The following is a 20981-nucleotide window of genomic DNA, read 5'->3' on the forward strand; positions in this document are numbered from 1 at the left end:
GGAGAGGCCGGGTGTAAGGTGGGGTGTGCCCGTGTGGAGCCCCGTCAGCCCTGAGGCCCCAGAGAACTTACACCAAATGTCTTGGTCTGTATTTCAGCTATAGTGACAGGGAGAGATCTTTTACTGGAGAAGACAGGTTTTCAGCTGTAATAGAATGGCAGGAGCCCCACCTAGAGATGGGAACTTTCAAAGATTTTGGGGGAAGTTGGGATGAGAAACCACGTCCACTCCTCTCCTTTTCCCTCCTCCCTTTTTCTCAACCCCTCCACCCAGCCTGGAGGCTCAACCGAGGGCCCTCTTCTCGGCTGAGATACTCAGTTGGGAGGAGAGGTGATGACCCCAGGTGGGCCCAGGGTGGTGCATGGTTGACCCCCACTTTGGAATGCGTTTCCAAATGAGTCCCAAAGAGCTGGACTCTTCCCCCTATGGCCACACACCTGCCACCAGACGGGGATGCGCCATCACATAAGGAGGTCCTGGTAGACATACAAGGCATCAGGGACAACTCAGACACTGCATCATTAAGAACCACTGGCTGGTCCTGGCAACTGTGTACTGAGTCACTTGTGAGCTAGAAGCACCAGGAAGATTTTGAGGAAATCCCCGACTAGAGACATAGTTTGGGGGCTGGTGGGAGATTGGCAGGGTGGGGGCAGGTGGGGGGTTCTTGAGTGGAGTTGGAGCTTCAGGGCTCATTACTCAGAATCCAGAGTGTTCACTTGACCTGCCTGGTTGGTGGCATTTATTATACAGGTTTACAAAGTGGTAGACTGATCATGTGTGAAGCTGAATTTGGTTCCAAGATACCAGGAGGAAATGGGACAGAGGTGATAACTCCAGGACCATCCTCCAACACCCTCTCCTCATCCCCATCCGGCGCGCGCGCGCGCGCGCACACACACACACACACACACACGCACGCACACACACTCCCAAACTTCCCTCAAAGAAACAACCAGTTGCAAGAAGGCAGCAGTCTTGTCCGTAAGCCTGATTCAGTGCACAGATGTTTCATTTAGACTGCACCTTGTTTTGTTTCTTAAATATAATTTACCTGCCATCATTTATTTTTTATTTTTATTGTTTTGATGTGGACCATTTTTAAAGTCTTTGTTGAGTTTATTACAATATTGCTTCTGTTTCGTATTTTGGTTTTTTGGCCCGGAGGCATGTGGGATCGTAGCTCCCAGGCCAGGGAACCCGCACCCTCTGCATTGGAAGGGGAAGTCTTAACCACTGGACTGTCAGGGAAGTCCCTCTGCCATCATTTTTAAATTGAGAACTCTCACTTAAGAATCCAGAGAAGCTTCTCTGGAACCATCCAAGACGGGGGAGGGGGTTGGGGGGGGCAACCTTGAGCCTGCACTGCCCCTGGCAGCCAGCAGCTGGAGCTGAGTGACACTTTCTTGAATTCACCTGGTCCCTACCTGGCTCACTTCACTAACCTATCTTACCCTCACCCTCCTGGAGCCTGGAGTTTGCAACCTTTATCCTAGATGTTGTGTTGTGAAAGAGATTTTCCCAGCTGCCGCCCTGAAACTCCTTCCTGGCAAGAGTAGGTGGACGTATTGATACATCTCTGGATGGGGCCAGGGGGACCGGGGGATGTGCAGGTGGATTTAGCTTCAGGAAGCATGGAAGCCAGGGGAAGCAGGCTGGGATGGGCAGGGCTGGCGATGCTCGTGGTCCTGGCTTCAGTGTACCCTTCCCTGCGGGTCTGGTTCTACTAGGCCCAGAGGCCCTTCTTGAAGGAGAAAAGCCGCAAAGAGGTGTGGTGCTGCTAATCTCAGCAGCATCTGTAAGGAGGTGTGGTACCCCTGGCGGCCCCAGGCGGCCCCCGCTGCAAACCCTGGCTGGCACTTGTGCTTCAGCCTCGAGAAAGCAGATCAGGCCTCCTTTGCACAAAGCCTTCTTCCCCCAACCACGGTGGCGATGGAAACTATGGTTTCTCACCAGGCCTAAAGGTGTCAGAGCCTGGGGCGGAAGTGACAAGGGGCTGGTCGGCATCCCAAGGTGACACCGAGGTTGGCCCGGGGGCCCGCGAGGCTCTGCAGGCAGCTGCTCCTCCGCTCCGCCCCCGCCCGCCGGCCCGCCCAGCCCGCGGGGCCGGTGAGGGGCTGTAAATAAAAGCCTGTCTCTGGGAAGCGGACCTCCCCCCCGCGCCCGGCCCGACTGCGGCCTCGTCGCCCCTCCTCCGCGCTCCGGGAGCCTCCCGCCGGCCGGCTGGCCCGGCGACCGCAGAGAGTGGAACGGCTCCACCTCGCCCGTCGAGTCGTGCATTTCCTGTGTCTTGAGAGCGAACGCGAGCTTCGGCGTCCAGGAGGGCGGGATCCGAGCGGCCGGCGGCGGCGGCGGGGCGCCCGGGCCGGGCTGGGAGCGGCGCGAGGAGCGGGGCCCCGCCTGCCCAGAGAGCCGGCGCGCACGGCGGGCAGGGGCGCGCGGGCCCCGGGATCGCGGCGGCAGCGGCTGGAGCTCCCTGCGAGAGGCGACCAGGACCCGTGGGGCCGCCCCGCTTCCCCTTTCTCCGGGAGGGCCGGGAGCCGGCGGCCCGAGAAGGTTCATAATGGACCCTTTCATCGGCAGCCGGTGGCCGAGCGCCAGGACGGACTCCGGGGAGGCCCGCGTGCTGGTGTAGGCCTGCCCCGCGCGCTCTTCCCGTCCCCGCCGGCCCGCCCCGCTCCCTCCCGGGCGCCGGCGGCCACGGCTGCTGCCGTTGCTGCCGCCGGGACCCCGCTTCCTGTTTGCCCTCCGCGGCTCCGGCTGCCATGGAAGAGGAAGAGGAGGCGATAGGCTTTTTGGACAAGGTCCTGGAGGATGAAGATGTGTTTCTGCTGGAGGAGTGCGAGCTGGGAACCCCGACCAGCCCCAGCTCAGGGTCCCCCTTCTTGGTGACTGTGAAGGTGGGAACGTGACACGCCCTGGATGCTTGTCGGGGGAGGGGGCAGGGCTCGCGGCTCTAACTGCAGAAATGGCTGGTTTGCGCACCAGCCTCGTGGCTGAGCTGGAGCACCCCAACCGGAGAGGGGGCCGGCGCCCGGCCGCCCGCCCGCCAGGGGATGCGAGGGGCTGTGCTCTGGGCAGTTGTTCCCGGGGAAGAGGTGCAGTGCCCGCCTCCTCCCCTTGGACCAGTTGTCCTCGGAGGGGAGTGGCTGCTGGCTTTCCCCAGACCAGCTCGCGGGGTGGGGGATGGCGGTGGCTTTTTCTCTGGCAGTGACATGAGTCACCTGGGGGGCACGCCAGGGGTGTGAGCCTGCTGCCCACCCAAGCCCCCCAAGAGCCGGCTGACCTGAAACCAGAAAGCTGTAATTCCTTGTTTCCATGGCAGCAGGGGGATAAGTGCACTTGGGAAGTTCAGGCCAAGGGGACCCTCGCTCTTCCCAGCTAGGAGACTTGGAGCATCTGGGCCAGGGCTCGGGGTGTTTGGAGGGATCCAGAACCAGGGGTCACTGGGCTTCCTTGAAGGAAGAGAGTTGGATGAGCCGAAAGGGGGAGGTAACAGCCAGCTTGGAGGCCGGAGCTGGGTGGATAAGGCGCTTTACCCAAGGTGGGCACTGGCAGGAAGCATAACAGCCCACCGACGCTGGGCTATGGGCATTCTCTGCCGCGGTGCCCTTGTCTCGGAGGAGTTGCCTTGACGGTAGAGTGGGAGGGGCGGGACTGCCTCAGTCCCCCTTCCTTCTCTTCACCTGCGCCCCAGGGGCTGGGCTCCCCCTTGAAAGCACACCAGTGCTGCACGCCACGCTATATTCTTCCTTTCCTTCACCTAGGCCCGCTTCTAAGAGCTCTGACCTCAGTGTTTGGCTCACCTCCTCCCTGCTCTGCGGCTTGAAGGGAGGGCCAGTGAGAACGTATGGCAGGGAGTTCTCAGGCTGCAAGCCAGGCTACCTAACAGAGGGCGCCTGTCTGTGGGCCCCGGCCCGTCTGCCCTGGCAGCACCTCACCCTAGAGGGCGTGGTGCCCAGAGCCTTGCTGTGGGCAGGAGGCAACTGTCACTGAGCCTCCCTGGGCCCCTTTGTCCCTCCTGTAAGATGGGCATCAGAGCCCTGCCCCATCCGGGCTACAGTGTGGTTCCGAGGAGGAGCTAATGGAGGTAAAAATAGACTGCAGGCCCACGGTAGATGGCTGATGTGTGGAAGGGGTGGAGCAGTAGCTGTAGGCCTGGGTGTGGGGCAGAGAGGAGCTATAATGGGAGGCTGGCAGTGGTTGATGCCCCACCCCTGGGCTGCTCATCTGGTGCTAGCCTGGCACGCTGGAGTAAGTCATGTCTCTCATTGGGCCCTTGAGACCTTGCCCTTGGGGTCTGACCAGCCGTCCCAGGAGCAGGATGGGGAAAAGTCTGGTTATGAACCAAGAGCACCTGCTGGGAGTTTAGTGGCGTGTGGGATGGAACCTACCGGGGTTCCTAATGGTCCTCCCCTGAGATGCCCTCCCCAGCACAGATGGGGCCCCACTCCTGTGCTGCCTTATGGGCCTCCTCCCTGGTTTATACCAGCCTAGCCCATATTTCATTCTGTTTTGAACTCTAGACTCTGCCTCCTTGATTCTGTTCTCCTTGAGGGCAGGGCCCTCTTGTATTCATGGTGGGCACTGCACAGAGCCTGGTGTGTGGCTGGTGTCCAGTGGATTGGTGGGATGAGTGAGGCCCGATGTCCCTGGCTTTGTAAGGAGGAAGTGTGTGGATGCCATGGGGCCTTAGGTACACATCACACCTATAAATGCTATTCCTCCCAGAGCCCTTTGAGTGCCTGGCTGAGTCCTCCCCACTGCACTGCCGCCACACTGTTCCTGGATCTTTCTCCAGGGTCAAGGGCCCTTTCCTGAGTGTTGGGGAATTCCAGGCCCCCTATCTCAGCCTGAACACATCTAGGAAGCCCTTCTCCACAACAAGGCTTGGCCATCTATAGAGGGAAAGGCAGGCAGAAAGCTCGCTGATTCATTCAACAAACACTCAGGTTCTGTTCTAGTCAAAATGCCTGGCACTGGGGAGGAGAGGAGATGACAAAGACTTGGTCCTCTCTCATAAAGAGTTCAGAGCAAGGGGGCAAGTGCCCAGATAATAGGAATATAATGAAAAAGTAGGCAGAGCCAGGAGAAGGGTTCTGATAGAAGGGTATTGAATTCAGATTAGGAGAGACCGCTTCTCATTGAGTCGGGGATGGGTGCAGGTGGGCATGTATACCTGTGAGGTCAAGGCTCCTTTCCGGAGGGTGTGCTCCTGTCCTGGGCTTGGCACACTCCTGCATGGTAGACTCTTCTTGGCAGCTGGTAGGAGTCCAGGGCCGTTCTCTCTTTGTTATTACTTTACTTCAGGAGTACTTACCTTCGAGAGTGTCCTAACACCAGTCCTGTTATACAGGTCAAATCAGCCCTGTTTTCAGTGTAGTTTCTGAGATACTTCATCCTGCCCAGGGGACAGGTATGAAGATGGCCGTGGTTTTCTCCATGGAGCTTGGAGCTGGAGCTTACCATGTGTTTCAACCCACACCTCCCTTTGGAGAGTTAATAGTCTATAAACTAAGAATAACGCATGAATACTGAGAGCAGCATCGCCTCCCCTCTGTAAGGTGTTATGTACGTCCTCCAAATCTTGCATATGATTCTATTTAAAGGTACATCAGGCTGATAGAGGCCTTGCTATGTAAAAGCTGCTATTTAAAGGAACTCAATTGTCAGGAATATTTAAATCCCTTTGTAATGCAGATTAACTCTTCAGGTGAATTCTGTGCCAATTTTTAATGGATTATCAACTGCCTATGTTTCTGTTTCACTTGTCCAGATCTCTGCTCCCCCCAGCCATGTGTAGCGATGGCCATGCCTGTGTTCCCTACTCAGGTTTTTCCCCGAAGTGTGAGCCACAGATGAGATGATTTGAGAGATGATTTTAGGTAGCACCTAGATATAGATTTTTCACTTTAACAGTTAGGCATATATTTTAATGTATCTTAGAAAAAAAATAGGAACTTGATTGGTGATCCAGTGGTTAAGATACCGAGCTTCCACCGAAGCTGGTGCGGGTTTGATTTTTACATCTTTCCTCTGCTTTCAAATATAATGCTTGGAATAAGGCTGTGGTTTTTTGGGGTTTTTTTTGTTGTTTTTTTAATTTCACTTATTTTATTCATTTTTGGCTGTGCTGAGTCGTTGTTACTGCACAAGCTTTTCTCTAGTTGTGGCGAGCAGGGGCTCCTCATTGTGGTGGCTTCTCTTGTTGGGGACCCAAGCTCTAGAACACATGGGCTCCAGTGGTTGTGGTTCCCAGGCTCTAGAGGCAGGCCCAATAGTTGTGGTGTAATGGGCTTAGGTGCTCTGCAGCCTGTGGGATCTTTCCGGACCAGGGATTGAACCCGTATCTCCTGCACTGGCAGGCTGATTCTTTATCTCTGAGTCACCAGGGGAGCCCAAGGCTGTGCTTTTAAGAAGCCAGTTGTTGTAAAGAACAGTATTAAGCAAGCATGCTGGTGGTGTGTGAGTATGACACAACTGCAAAGATGTGGGATGTGAACAGCTGAAGGATGGAAGCACTGCTGGACCCCGTGGGGCCTGCCTGTGGCTTCAGACAGCAGGGAGCCCGGAATATGGAGCTCCACCTTTCAGGAGAGTCCCCCAGCCATGGCCTCTGTCCTCTGCTCTCCATTCTGCTGGGGAACTAACTGAAAGATAACTTCCTGGTGCCTAGGGCTGAGAAGAGGAGAAAGGATGGCTGAGTTCCCTGCATCGACTCAACTCAGGGAGGGGCTAGCTGTTCCGAGGCTGATGCTTGGCATGCACACAGCGCCTAGACTCAGTGGCATTGACTCTGACCAGACAGCCCCACCGCCACCTCCTTACCCCTTGCAGACGGCTGTGGCCAGTGGTCTGAGTTCTGCTATCTGCAGAGCCACTTGGCCTAAGACTCAGGAGTCGCAGGCAGTCCTGCCTGTTCAGCCCACATTGCTGTCTTAGAGGAGATTAAGTCTCCTGGAGAGAGTGTCGTGATTTGGCCTGGAGCCAAACCCTTGGAGGCTTTATTTAGCCCAGACTGTAGAAGACCAGGCCGGAGCCAGCTGAGCCTAACTTGCAGCTCCTGTCCCCTTCAGAGTGACTTGACCTCTTGGATTTGGGGCCTCAGGCTGTGACAGCCTTTCAGCCCAGCAGATTGTGTAAAATGCTGGCTGTGATCGAGCCCACCATGGCTGCTGAGTTTCATAAGCTCTGCTTGGGGAGGAAGTGGGGACAGTGTCATCCAGAAGGCAGCTTCCCTATGTGCAGGACTGGCAGGCAGCCTGGCACAGGCTGTGGGGGCCCTGAACTCCCGAGAACTCCCCCTGGTGATTCTGGGCATGTAGGTGCCTCTGGGGGGCTCTTTGGGGGTCAAGACTGTCCTCTCCCCTGTCTTTCCAGTGCTGGGCACACAGTGAGGAATGAGTGAATGGATGCTGAGTCCTGCTGGCTTGCTTGTTTGTTTTGTGGTCACACCGTGCGGCAGGCGGGATGTTAGTTCCCTGACCAGGGATTGAACCCGTGCACCCTGCAATGGGAGCACAGTCTTAACCACTGGACCACCAGGGAAGTCCTGAGCCCTGGTGTTTTATGGGATGAGAGTAGCCCCAGGAGGACTGAAAAAGGAATTGTGAATTTCCAGGTAATTTCAAACCAGGAACAGGTGGGGTCTGAGGAAAGCGAAGATGGAAGAGGATTGGGGTGTTAACTGAGAACAGGTTAGCTAGCTGTTGGTAAAATGGTTAATTTCACATCCTTTTCCATTGCCTCCATCCCCTCACCAGCCAAAACATCAGAGTGAGTACAGCCCAGAGTGGGGCTGCTTGGGAGTGACTACTTGTTGCATTTGCGGGGATTCTTTCAAGATTGGACTCCGAGTTTGGAGTCTTATGAGGAGGGGGTCCTGCTGCACTGGGCTGTCATGGGGGCTGACCCCAGGGTCTGTGCTCATGCCTGGGGTGGAATGTAAAGGCTTGACGGGAGCCATGAGTCACCAGCTCTTCACCCTGGACTTGGTCCAGCCAGGTCTACAGTTAAGCTCACACTATGCCCCCTGGTGACTTATTGAGAGCGTGTTTGCCAAGCCCTTGGGCACATCCCCGGTTGGCAGGGAACAGGAGGGGAATGGGATACAGGAAGGAAGGGCTGGCCACCAACATAGAGGGCTAGTTCCCACTTGTCAGGCAGAAGCAGCAGGGTCTGATCTCCACCTCCAGGGCCTGCGGGCCTTGCTCCAAGCTCCAGTCTCGTTCCTCGGAGGTGGTGCTGCCCGCCTGCGATTCCCACAGCTCTAGACAGCTGGCAGTTTCCTTTCTCTGTGCCTCAGAGGGATAATGATAACACCATCCAGACTGCAGGATTCCAGAGAGTTAATCCTCGGAAAGCGCTTAGAACTGTGCCTGGTACTTATGAAGCTATCAATAAGTAACTATTGTTTTTCCCTAAACCTTGGCACCCATACTTAGTCTCCTAATGCTGCCGAAAGCAACTACCACACATTTGGTGGCTTAAAACTACACAGATTTATTCTTTTGCAAGTCTCAAGGGTCAGGAGTGCTGCATTCCTCCTGGAAGCTCTAGGGAAGATGACCTGTTCCCTTGCCTTTTCCAGCTTCTAGAGGCCCCAGCATTCCTTGGCTCGTGGTCCCATCCTTTATCCTCAAAGCCAGTAGTGCCGCATCTGTCAGTTTCTCACTGAATCTCTCCCTGTCCCCGCCCCCATGCCCCCTCTCTCTCCTTCTGTGAACCAGTTGCCTTTTCTCTGACCCTGACCCTCTTGTTTCCTGCTCATAGGTCTCTTGCATGCATGCTGTGCTGTGCTCAGTCATGTCCAACTCTGCGACCCTGTGGACTGTAACCCACCAGGCTCCTCTGTCCTTGGGATTCTCCAGGCAAGAATACTGGAATGGGTTGCCATGCCCTCTTCCAGGGGATCTTCCCGACCCAGGGATCACACTCCTGTCTCCTGTGGCTCCTGCCTTGCAGGCAGGTTCTTTACCACTGAGCCACCAGGAAGCCCCAAAAGGTCTCTTACCTGGGCTTTATCTGATAATCCCAGGATAACCTCCCCACCTAAAAATCCTTAGTCACATTTGCAAATTCCCTTTTGCTACTAAGGTGACATAGTCGCAGGTTTTGTGGCTGAGGAGGTGGACATCTTTGGCAGGATGTCCAATTGCAAGATCAGGTTTTATTTCAGAGACTCTGGGAGAGACTGCCTCCGGCCAAATTGCTAACTGGTTTGCTGATAGCAGGTCAAGGGTTAAGTTCCTCACCTGGGGAAAGGGTAGCGAGGCCTGTGAGAACTTGCTGGGCAGCCAGGCAGCAGGGAAGAAACAGCTCTCATGGGACCTAGGAGATTTCTGATAACTTCAGAAATATGAAGCTTAGCATAGCTTCAGCTTATGCTAAGGGTGTGTGCTTGAATGCCCAAAGAGGGAGCTGTTTGAGATTCTAGGTAAGCATCTGAAGCTTGACAAAGGAACACAAGAGTGAGAGAATCATCAGAGCAGGAGATGAGCCCTGAATTTGGTGTTCGAGGACCTGGGAGAAGAAGGGAGTCCCAGCTCTGCCACCTTCTGGCTATGTGATTCTGGACTGGTCCCCTCCCTCTTTTTAAGTCTTATTTGTTTGTTTCCATTTGTATCATGGAAAAATATAGTACCCACTTCGGAGAGGTATTTGAGAGGGCAATGAAGCTGAATGAGAGAGTGGAAAGAACTTACAAGGCTTAATAAGTGTCAGGTGCCCACATGTCAGGAGCATCACGTGGTGCTGGTTTTGTGGGGGGAGGTGCCGGGGTCCAGAGGAGCAAGATACAGGTGCTTCAGAGGCCCTGCAAAATCACTGGGCAGGTAACAAGATCAGGCATGTGTCAGGGGCAGCGGACTCCCTCCTTGGGAGCCGAAGCTGGAGGGCCAGGGCCTTCAGCTGTGCCTTCAGGAGAGAAGTGCTCACACGGGAGAAGGCATTATAGGCAGCAGGATCGGCTAGAACCAAAGTCTGGAGGCTGGAGCACTCTGGCCTGTTGGGAAGGCAGACGGCTGTTGGAGAGATCGGAAGGGTGGGGAGAGGTGCTGGGAGCCATTGCAGGTGTTTAAGGAAAGAAGAAGCTGGACCCCATCACACTTTATAGTCATATTGATATTTACTCGGCTTTTGTTTCTGTTTTTTTGCTTTATTTGTTTTTGGCTGTGCTGGGCTTTCGTTGTGGTAAGCGGGGGCTACTCTCTAGATGTGGTGTGGGCTTCTCATTGCAGCGGCTTCTCTGTGTTGAAGAGCACAGGCTCTAGGTCAAGCGGGCTTTAGTAGTTGGGGCACACAGGCTCAGTAGCTGTGGGCTGAGTTGCTCCATGGCATGTGGAATCTTCCCGGACCAGGAATCGAACCTCCGTCCTCTGCATTGGCAGGCGGATTCTTACGCACTGTACCACCAGGGAAGTCCTTGGCTTTGGTTTTAACATGTTTCTTTCCCACTAGTTTATAGCCACATGAAAGTACGGGCTATTGAATGCTCGTTTCCCTTTATCTACAGGATAGGTGGGCGTGTATCAAATGAATAAACAAACGAGCAAAGAACCTACTCGAATTCCCCGGTAATCACTTTTTGCAGTATTAAGTCTTTGACAAGCATCAGGTGTAGGCTGGCGTTCTGGGAAGACTGATCTGACTCTGAGTGCAGTGGAGGCAGGAGAGAGAAGCACAAGGCAGTCTGAATCCAGTGGGGAGTAGGTTGCTGTGGGCCTCAATTACAGCAGCGAAGAGGGTGGAATAGAGGAAGAAATCCTCGTAAGAGATGAGCTAGAACACTTTGAAGGGATTGGGGACTCAGTGTGGCAGAGGAGAGGGAGAGAAGAGGCTAGCAGTGACTTGGGGATCTTAGATGACAAGAATTATATGTCTTTTCACTCAGGAAGCGTGTTCAAGCGTTTTCTCTGTGCCAGGCACTGTTGGTGGCACTTAATACTGCAAAAAATGATTACTGGGGAATTTGAGTAGATTCTTCACTCATTTATTTATTCATTCAACACATGCCCACCTATCCTGTAGATATAATGGGAAACATTGGCTAGTTAGTGGCCATTCAAGGCTAAATGGGGTATGATCTCCGCCATAGAGGAGAAAGAATTCTGGAGCAGGGAGGAGGCCTGTTGGGGTCAGGAGATGCTTGGGGCGGGGTGGGTATAAGGGTTAAGGTTGAGGGCCCACAGCCAGCACCTTCCATTGTGGGATTGAGCTCCTGGGGGCAGGAAGATACGCAGTCAGAAGTGTAGCCAGAAGGCTGCTTGGCTGGGAGTCCCATGGCCACTTCCATCGGGTCATCTCTGACCCTACTCCTCCTCTCTGTTCATACATGTCTTCCACCAAGCACCTTCTCTGGCCCCTGCTATGCCCTCCAGGTGACCACGCCCATCTCAGTCTTGACTGTGATTTCTCTTAACTGTCTCTTTCCCCTCCTCCATTAAATTGCTCCCACACCTGGGCTCAGGATCTTTTTTTTACCTTGCTCACTATTATAAGGGTGAAAGTATGTAAGTCGCTCAGTTGTGTCTGACTCTTTGTAACCCCATGGATTGTAGCCCACCAAGCTCCTCTGTCTGTGAAATTCTTCAGGCAAGAATACTGGAGTGGGTAGCCATTCCCTTCTCTAGGGGATCTTCCCAACCCAGGGGTTGAACTCAGGTCTCCCGCATTGCAGACAGATTCTTTACCATCTTAGCCACCAGGGAAGCCATTATAAGGGTGCTGTGTTGGAGAAGGAAATGGCAACCCACTCCAGCAATCTTGCCTGGAAAACCCCGTGGACAGAGGAGCCTGGCAGGCTACAGTCCGTGGGATCACAAGAGTCAGACACGACTTAGCGACTAAACCATCCACCACTACAGAGTTAATATATGCCTAAAGATAATGTGTGAAAAGGATATTTGCCATATACTAGCTAGTTTTTTGGTGGGAGGGTGGGAGTCAAGGAAGACTTGGGGTTATTTTTTCATCAACTTCCATTTTATGCTTATTTATAATGGCCATTATTTTTACTAATACTGTAAAACTATGAAAATGAATAAAATACTAAAAGTTTCACATAAAAAAAAATTTTAAAAGGGGGTGCTGTGCTAAGGTTACTCCAGTCGTGTCCAACACTGTGTGATCCTATGGACTGTAGCCTGCTAGGCTCCTCTGTCAGTTGTGGGTTTGAGCTCCCGGAAGCAGGAAGATATAAGGGTAGATGGGTATCAGATAAGGAAGCATGGGGGAAAAAATGGATGGAAGAGAAATTAAGCAAGATGTGAGCAGTAGGAATATGGATGATTTTTTTTTTTTCCTTTTATATTTCTGTGTTTTCCAAATTTTCTATAATAAGTAATTGGCTTTTGTCCCCTTGCAAAAATGTTAAAGAAGAAGGGGAAAAAAGCAAGAAAACAGGCTGCTCAGATTCTGATCTGCTTTTACAGGTGGAAGCAGGGAAGGGCCTGGAGATGAGGAAGCTGGTTCTCTCAGGGTTCCTGGCCAGCGAAGAGATCTATATTAACCAGCTGGAAGCTCTGTTGCTGGTAAGTATGTATTTTGGGGTCTCTGTGCTCTGAGACTGTGTTTGGAATTGGAGAGAGAGGTGGACCAGTCCTTCCCAGGGCCAGGGTCTGTGGAACTGCTCTGCCTACGTCTTGGCAGCCAAGGTCATTGCCAGAAGAGGCCCATGCCTCTAGGCCCCAATTCTCCATTACTTACCCTGGGAAAGGTAGAAGGAGGAGCACCACCTGGTTAGGGGTGACAAACACACCATCACCCCTAATGACAGTGCAGACATTACTAATGGATCACAGTGCTCTGTCCGGGTGGGATCTTAGCCTCTGCCTCCAACTGATGCTGTGGGCAGTCTCTACCAATCATTCATGTTGAGGCCTCTTTGTCATCCCTGGTCCCAGTCCTTCCTCCTCCCTGGAATAGTGAACTATTAGCACCATCCTGAGGCCTTCTGGCAGGAAATGAGGTGGAAGGCTGTCTGTGTCATTCTCAGAAGCACCATAGCTCTGAGGCATTAGACAGACCGCCGCCCTTTGTGAATGTGCCTTAGTTTCTTCTCCAAGCTGGAGGCGTTGTGAGAATTGGACTGGGAGGGGAATAATACAGTGTTTTCAAAAGGTAGAAGTAACCACAGATGTAAGATGTTTTTGCCTCTGAAGAAAGTGCGTATTAGATGTGTCTGGATATTATGCAGAGTGATTGTGCGTGGAAAGTTCTCTTCCCGGGGTGTTTTGCAGACTGAGACATCAGATGATATCAGAACAGGGAGGAATAAGAAATGAAGATGTAGATCAGTAGAAAGTACTGTAAGATCTGCATTTATGTACTTGCTGAGATGTGAGCTGTTGTCACCAGGTATCCCAGGGGGCTTACCATTTTGTTACCCCAGGAGTAACTGCTGAGGTGTGTCGCTGCTTTGTAACTCAGGGGAATGAGTTGGTGGTCAATCTCACTGGGAATCTGTTGGTCTTCACAGTTATTTCTTCAAGGGAGGAACAGTTTGGCAGGTCGATAAGGACTCTGGTCTGGGGCCAGAGCTGAGGCAAGACTTGACGCTGCCATGAATAGTAGACTTACTGCCCTGCCTTACTAACTACGCATCATGATTGGTAATGGATTGCTCAATCAGCGAAGTGGGGTGAACCAGCATTTTTAAACGAATGAGAAAGTAAATGTCGGCATGCATCCCATGTAGTAAGAATAAGTACTGTTTCAGGCAGCTTTTGGTTTGTGTGGATATGTGTATGTATGTTGGAGAAGGCAATGGCAACCCACTCCAGTACTCTTGCCTGGGAAGTCCCATGGACAGAGGAGCCTGGTAGGCTACAGTCCATGGTGTCGAGAAGAGTCGGACACGACTGAGTGACTTCACTTTCACTTTTCACTTTCATGCACTGGAGAAGGAAATGGCAACCCACTCCTGTATTCTTGCCTGGAGAATCCCAGGGACGGGAGCCTGGTGGGTCGCCATCTATGGGGTCGCACAGAGTCGGACACGACTGACGTGACTTAGCAGCAGCAGCAGTGTATGTATGTACTGGGCCATGTGCCTTCTGATGTGTGTTGTTGGTTTTCAAAACCACTGATGGGACTTCCCTGGTTGTTCAGTGGCTAAGACTCTGAACTTCTAATGGAAGGGACATGGGTTCAATCCCTGGTTGGGGAACTATAATCCGACATGCTATGAGACACTGCCCCCCCCCCAATTAAAAATATTAAAGTTTTAAAAATTAAAAAAAAACCCAAAGCACTGGCTTTGGGTAAGCCATGGATAACCTCCTTGAGCCTCAGTTTCCTCATCTGAAGATGAGAGCAATGCCATTACCTTCTCTCTGTCTTTTATGGGGTTGAGAAGATCATTTTGAGGACCTAGTACAATGCTAGGTTCTTAGACACTCAAATATCAGTCAAAGGAAGGAAGACAGGCAACCAAAATCCACCTTATAGCCTTTTTACAAAGGGGCATGGCTGTCATTACTATGAGTAAAAGGGTGCATATTTGAAAGAGGTTCAGAGGAATGGTTTGGAATCCCCACCTCACCGCCTGCCAGCTCTAGACCTTCAGCAGATTAATGGACCTTTGTGCCTCATTCTGCCCATCTGCAAACTGGGTATATTCATATTCATCCTCTCGTCTTGGGGTCGTTGTGAGGGGTGAGTGAGTCTGTAGGAAAAGCTCTTTGAGCCCAAGTGAGAGTGTATTCTATTATTTTCTCCCATTTTGGGAGAGAGCATGGGTTAGAACCTGTTTGTTTTTGTCTACACACCCGTTGCCTGAAGGAAGGAGAGGTGCATGTTCCCATCGGAAGTGGGCCCCTCTTAGACTCCAGCTCGGTTCTCATCTGTGTTCTCATCTGTCATTGGGCCTGATTTGAGTTCCATTTGTTTGGGTGAAGATAACAACAGATTTAGGGGCCAAGACACGCCCTCCCGGCTCGCCTTTCTAACAGCTCATGCTCTCAAGACAAAAACTGTGAGGCTGGGGCTCCCACTCCCAGGGTGTGACCCAGGGTAGGTCCCTCCACTCACCGCTCCCCCCCGCACCTTGTTCATCCTGGGTTGGCTTTTTCTTGAGCCGAGGCAAGGTCGAGGGAGGGATGATCTAGGCGGCCTGGGCTATGACTGGTGGGCCCCCCCCCCCCCCCCATAGCACAAGTCTCAGCTGATAAGCCTCGATTTTAAAGACTCAAGCCCTCCTCTCTCTCCTAGAGCTGGGGCCCTTCCAGGAGCTAAGTCCTTGGCTCTTGAGAGGTGATCTGACCAAGGGGCTCGGAGAAGAAAACCTGCCTTCCCCAGCTCCCTCCTCCTCCCAGCCCAGCCCAGCGCTCCTCCCCACCCCCGCCCCCCCCTCCCCGTTCCCACAGCTCCACTGCTCTGTGTGTTTGCTCTTGGTTTAACACTTCCTGCTATGCAAACGGCTGGGTGTGTACACCCAGGACTGGGGACACACAGCAGGAGCCTCTGTTCCCACCACCGCCTGGGTTGCTGGCTGGGTATGGTTTGGTAACCTTCCAGGACCTTCCAGGTTCCTGGTGGGCTCAGGTTACAAGGAAGAGGGTCTGGGAGCCTGGGCTGAGGCGGAAGAAGGGAGGCAGGCAGACCAACTGCTCATCATGTTGCGTGTCTCCAGGCTGGTTAGTGAGCTGGGTGCTGCAGAGGAGCTTCCTGGGCCTTCCGCACCTCCCACCGCCGGGCCCCTCTCCCAGACTCCCCTCTGGAGTTTGCTTTGTCTCTTATCTGTGAAATAGGGTCAGGATGGCCCCCCGCCCCGCCCACCTCCAGCCTTCGGTGACAGTTAGCAAAGTTGCATGCGGCAGCCTCCAAGCCTTTTGGAATCAGAGGTGGAGGAAGTGGGCTGATTTCTCTCCCCTGTTTCGAAAGGCAGAAGGCAGGTTTGCTGGGGGACAGAGCGAACAAATGACAGTGTGAAGTCATGAACAAGTTCAGGCCCGCCTGGCCTACCTCCCTGAGGAGCCCTTCATGGGACAGCCGGTTTATGGTTGTTTCTGTGCATGCATGCTGAGTCGTGTCTGACTCTTAGCGACCCCGCGGACTGTGGCCTGCCACACTCTTCTGTCCGTGGAATTTTCCAGGCAAGAATACTAGAGTGGATTGCCATTTCCTTCTCCAGGACACCCAGAGCCAGAGTTAACTGATCAGATAGGGAGCCAGCACCCCATCCTCTGTTGCAGGACCCTAGAGGCAGGGCTAACTGGGTGTGCTCTGTCAGGAGAGCAGGACTGGAGCCCAGCTCAGTCTGGGGCCGCCTGTGCCTTTCAGTTGGCCTTCCCCGCCCGAGGCCTATTTTCAGAGCTTCACCAGATAAAAATAACTGCCTCCAAGGGTCTCAGGCCAGCCAGGGGCACGCATGCAGCACTTCCCCTCCCCCAAAGGCCCCCAACCTTGCCCTGAGAAGCTGGCGGCCTGACGCCCCAAGAGCCGGCCCTGTCCATGTGACCCGCCCTGCTGAGCGCCGGCTCTTCCCCTTTTGCAGACGGAGTGGGAGTTTAGGAGGAAGCAGAGTGGTTGTGTCTTGTCTCTTCATAGCCCTGAGCGCAGCCCCCGCAGTTTCTGAGAAATCCTGACTACCCCCTGCCTTCCCAGGGCTGTTCTCTCCTATTTCCTTTATTCCCACCCTGGGTGGGGATTACACCCCAGCGGGAACAGGGACTCTGGTGACTTGGCCCCGCCCCTGGACCTGGGTTATGGTTGTTGTTCAGTCGCTCAGTCCTGTTTGATTCTTTGTGACTCCATGGACTGCAGCACACCAGGCTTCCCTGTCCTTCACCGTCTCCCGGAGTTTGTTCAAACTCATGTCCCTTGAGTCACTGATGCCATCCAACCATCTCATCCTCTGTCATCCCCTTCTCCTCCTGCCCTCAATCTTTCCCAGCATCAGAGTCTTTTTCTAATGAGTCGGCTTTTGGCATCAGGTGACCTAAGTATTGGAGCTCCAGTATCAGTCCTTCCAATGAATATTCAAGGTTGATTTCTTTTAGGATTGACTGGTTTGATCTCCTTTCAGTCCAAGGGACTCTCAAGAGTCTTCCCCAGCACCACAGTTCAGAAGCATCAATTTTTCAGTGTTCAGCCTTCTTTATGATTCAGCTCTCAACATCCATACATGACTGCTGGAAAAACTATGGCTTTGACTATACAGACTTTTGTCAGCAAAGTAATGTCTCAGCTTTTTAATATGCTGTCTAGGTTTGTCATAGCTTTTCTTCCAAGGAGCAAGTGTCTTTTAATTTCATGGCTTCAGTCACCATCTGCATTGATTTTGGAGCCCCCAAAAATAAAATCTGTCACTATTTCCATTGTTTCCCCATCTATTTGCCATGAAGTGATGGGACTGGATGCCATGATCGTAGTATTTTGAATGTTGAGTTTTTTTCTCCTCTTTCACCTTCATCAAGAGGCTCTTTAGTTCCTCTTTGCTTTCTGCCATAAGGGTGGTGTCATCGGCATGGGTAGACAGAGGTAAAAAAGGATAAAGTCTGGGACTTCCCTGGTGGTCCCATGGTTAAGACTTCACCTTCCAATTCAGGTGGTGGGGGTTCTGTCCCTCGTCTGGGAGCTAAGATCCCATATGCATGGGGTCACAAAGCCAAAAACATAAAACAGAAGCATTGTTTTAACAAATGCAATAAAAACTTTAAAAATGGTCCACATCAAAAAAATCTTAAGGATAAACTCTGACCAATCCTGAGAGCCAGCTCTGTATCCTTCTCAGAGCACTGGGGCCATGAGCTGGATGGGGCGCCTGTCTGCGGTAGGAAGAATGCTCTTCCTTTTTCATGGCCCAGATTCCCTCTATATCCTTCCTGCCTGCAGGCTTCCCCAGGCCCCGCTTCTCCACCTGCTCAGAGCTTCCCTCCGAGGCCCTGTTCCCATCACCTCCTCTATGAAGCCCCCTCCAAGCTGGGCCAGGACAGCCTTGGCACCAGTTGGTTGGTATTTGCAGTCCAAGTTGAGTAATAACCGTATCTTGCTTTGTCCACAAGAACGTTTCATTTCTGTTGGTCCACCTTACCCGAATAGATTATAACGTTCTGCAGAACAAGGACTGTGAGTCATACAAATAATCTCCAAAGGGAAAATTGGATCCTGTCAATCCCTCCAGGGAAAGCCAGGTCATTTCACGGGCTTTTTAGCCGCATTCCTTCCCCGTGTGATCCATGCCTTGCTCACCCCTCCAGCCCTGCTTTAGGGCTCTGCTTGCCAACCCCCTCGCTCGCTGCACACAGGATCACCAGCCTGCTTCCAGCTCCTCCCTCTTCCCAAGCTATTCCTGCCTCAGTCTCAGGCACTGAGGAAATCTGCCTAGAATATTGTCCCCTTTGCCCCTGTGCTTCCATTTCAAGTCAGCATCCCTTCCTTGTCCTTCAGCACGATGTCCCCTTCTTATTTCCTTCCCTGAATTTATGTGCAATCTTGTGTTTGATTGTTTCCTTGTGTTTTGTCTGTCTCCGCTTCTTCATGGGAGGCTTCATGGGGGCAGTGACTAGTGAAGCACTGAACACCCTTCCACACACCCCCGGTCTGGCCTCACGTAGGCACCTGGTCCATTATTTGTGGGGTGAATAGTAATCATAGTAGCAGCTAGCATTTATTGATTGCCTCCTGTGTGCCAGGCATATGCTCAATATTTTATATAAATTATGGCTTATGGCTTTGATAATATTATCCCAGTTTCACAAATAAGGCTGCTGAGGCCCAGAGATGCTAAGTGACTTGCCCAGAGCTATCAAGTGGTAGAGCTGGGACTCTGGCCCACACTGCCTGGCCTGCACCAAGTCAAACCCCAGACAGCGTTCCCAGCAAAGGGCTGGCCGTGAAGGCCTTGTTGGTTCTAGCCCTAGGAGGGTCAGAAGGAGGACTTCTGCTTTTTCCTGCCTTCATCCTTCTGTCTGGACTTTTTAGAACTGGGAGGACAGGGAACCAGAAGTCAGAGCGTTGTCTGGGTTTTTAAGTTGACGGGACTTCCTCATGTGGACAGATAGATGGGAAGATAGATGGGAAGATACAAGGAAGCCTGGCTTGGGCATCTGGCTGCTGCGGCTGGCTCGAGCTGGGGTTTGGGGAGCAGGTGTCTTCTTTCAGGGTGAGCCAGCAATAACTTGGGCCTCCCTCCAGTGGACGTGTTCCCTGAATCCAGCCTTGAGTTGCCCGTCCTCTGCTTGAATGCTTCTCTTATCAGAAAGCTCACTACCTAATCCTGTGAGATCAGGGAGGCCGGCTTTGTGAGCCCAGAGTTGCTCCTGCAACTTCTCCTTTCTGCTCCTGGGTCTCCAGAATGACCCAGATTAAGTCAAAAGCCTCTCTCCACACAGCCCTTTATCTACAGGGTAGAGGAAGAACACCCCCCATGTCTGACTCAGGCTTCCTTCTCCCAGGTAAACCTTCTGCCCCCGCAAACCCTCCCGCCTTGTGCCTTCTCTGTGGGAAAGGTTTCCAGGCCCTGTCCCCCAGGGTGGACAGTCTGGGCATCTCTGGGGACTTTAGGGCTGAACAAAGATCAACCATGGAGGAGCTCCTTACCCTTCAGTATTGCTTTTTGTTTGTTTCAACTATGCATTTTAATACCTATTTTTCCCTGATTCAGTTCAGTTCAGTCGCTCAATCGTGTCCAACTCTTTGCGACCCCATGAACTGCAGCACACCAGGCCTCCCTGTCCATCACCAACTCCCAGAGTCCACCCAAACCCATGTCCATTGAGTCGGTGATGCCATCCAACCATCTCATCCTCTGTCATCCCCTTCCTCTCCTGCCCTCAATCGTTCCCAGCATCAGGGTCTTTTCCAATGAGTCAGCTCTTCACATCAGGTGGCCCAAGTATTGGAGTTTCAGCTTCAACATCAGTCCTTCCAATGAACACCCAGGACTGATCTCCTTTAGGATGGACTGGTTGGATCTCCTTGCAGTCCAAGGGACTCTCAAGAGTCTTCTTCAACACCACAGTTCAAAAGCATCAATTCTTCAGCACTCAGCTTTCTTTATAGTCCAACTCTCACATCCATACATGACCATCGGAAAAACCATAGCCTTGACTAGATGGAACTTTGCTGGCAAAGTAATGTCTCTGCTTTTTAATATGCTATCTAGGTTGGTCATAACTTTCCTTCCAAGGAGTAAGCGTCTTTTAATTTCATGGCTGCAATCACCATCTGCAGTGATTTTCAAGCCCAGAAAAATAAAGTCAGCTACTATTTCCACTGTTTCCCAATCTATTTGCCATGATAAATATTTACTCATTGGAGGTAATTTAGAAAATACAGGGACTTCCCTGGTGGTTCAGAGGTTAAGACTCCATGCTTCCAATGCAAGGGGCATGAGTTTGATCCCTGGTTGGGGAACTAAGATCCCACATGCCTCATGGCACAGCTAAAAAAAAATAAAACAAAAATACAGAAATCATACTGAAGAAAATATACCCAAGCCTCATTTTCTTTTAACGCTGGGCTTTAAAATGACGATTTCAGCTCTCGGCAAGTGTTGGGAATGGTCTTGAGTTTCTGTCTGTCACGTCACCCTCTCCACCAGCAGGCCTGGGAGCATTTTGGTGTAGACAGTCAGAGATGACAGATGGTCTTGCATGTCAGCCTTGGCATTGAGAATGGGTCTGAGGCTACAACCAGGCTCAATGAAGAAGATGGTTGTGATCGCTTAGTAATGTCTGCCACAGGTCCAGGAGGTGAGGCAGTGGTGTGGGTGCCACCTGCTCACCCTCTATATACTGAGTGATGGGAACTTAAGATGTCAGTGTAGCTGAAATTGGTTTGGTCCCTTAAAAACTCTGTCCCCCCAAGTCCTAGAATCATGTTCTGTTTCTTGAAAGGAAACAGCTAAGGGATTGAGTTCTCAGTCAACCCTCCTTCCCACTGAAGCACAGCAAGGGGATTTATGACTCTGAGCATGAGGCCATTGTAGAAGAAAGCTTTGGATACTGTTTGACGCTCAAGCAAACCCATGACAGGCT

General features: G+C 52.3%; 1 protein-coding gene across 3 annotated transcripts in view; it reads left to right on the forward strand.

The window, feature by feature from the left end:
• Positions 1-20981, forward strand: part of ABR (ABR activator of RhoGEF and GTPase) — a 191604-nt gene that overhangs the window by 102407 nt on the left and 68216 nt on the right. For 2 of the 3 annotated variants that reach the window (XM_043903297.1, XM_043903299.1), the window contains exon 3: positions 12432-12530. In XM_043903297.1, the coding sequence (XP_043759232.1) occupies positions 12432-12530 (99 nt within the window). Of the gene's footprint in view, positions 1-2153; positions 2901-12431; positions 12531-20981 lie in introns of those variants that run through there. The other variant, XM_043903300.1, reaches the window with a different exon arrangement.

This window comes from Cervus elaphus, chromosome 5 (assembly GCF_910594005.1).
Source record: "Cervus elaphus chromosome 5, mCerEla1.1, whole genome shotgun sequence".
Lineage (NCBI taxonomy): Eukaryota > Metazoa > Chordata > Mammalia > Artiodactyla > Cervidae > Cervus > Cervus elaphus.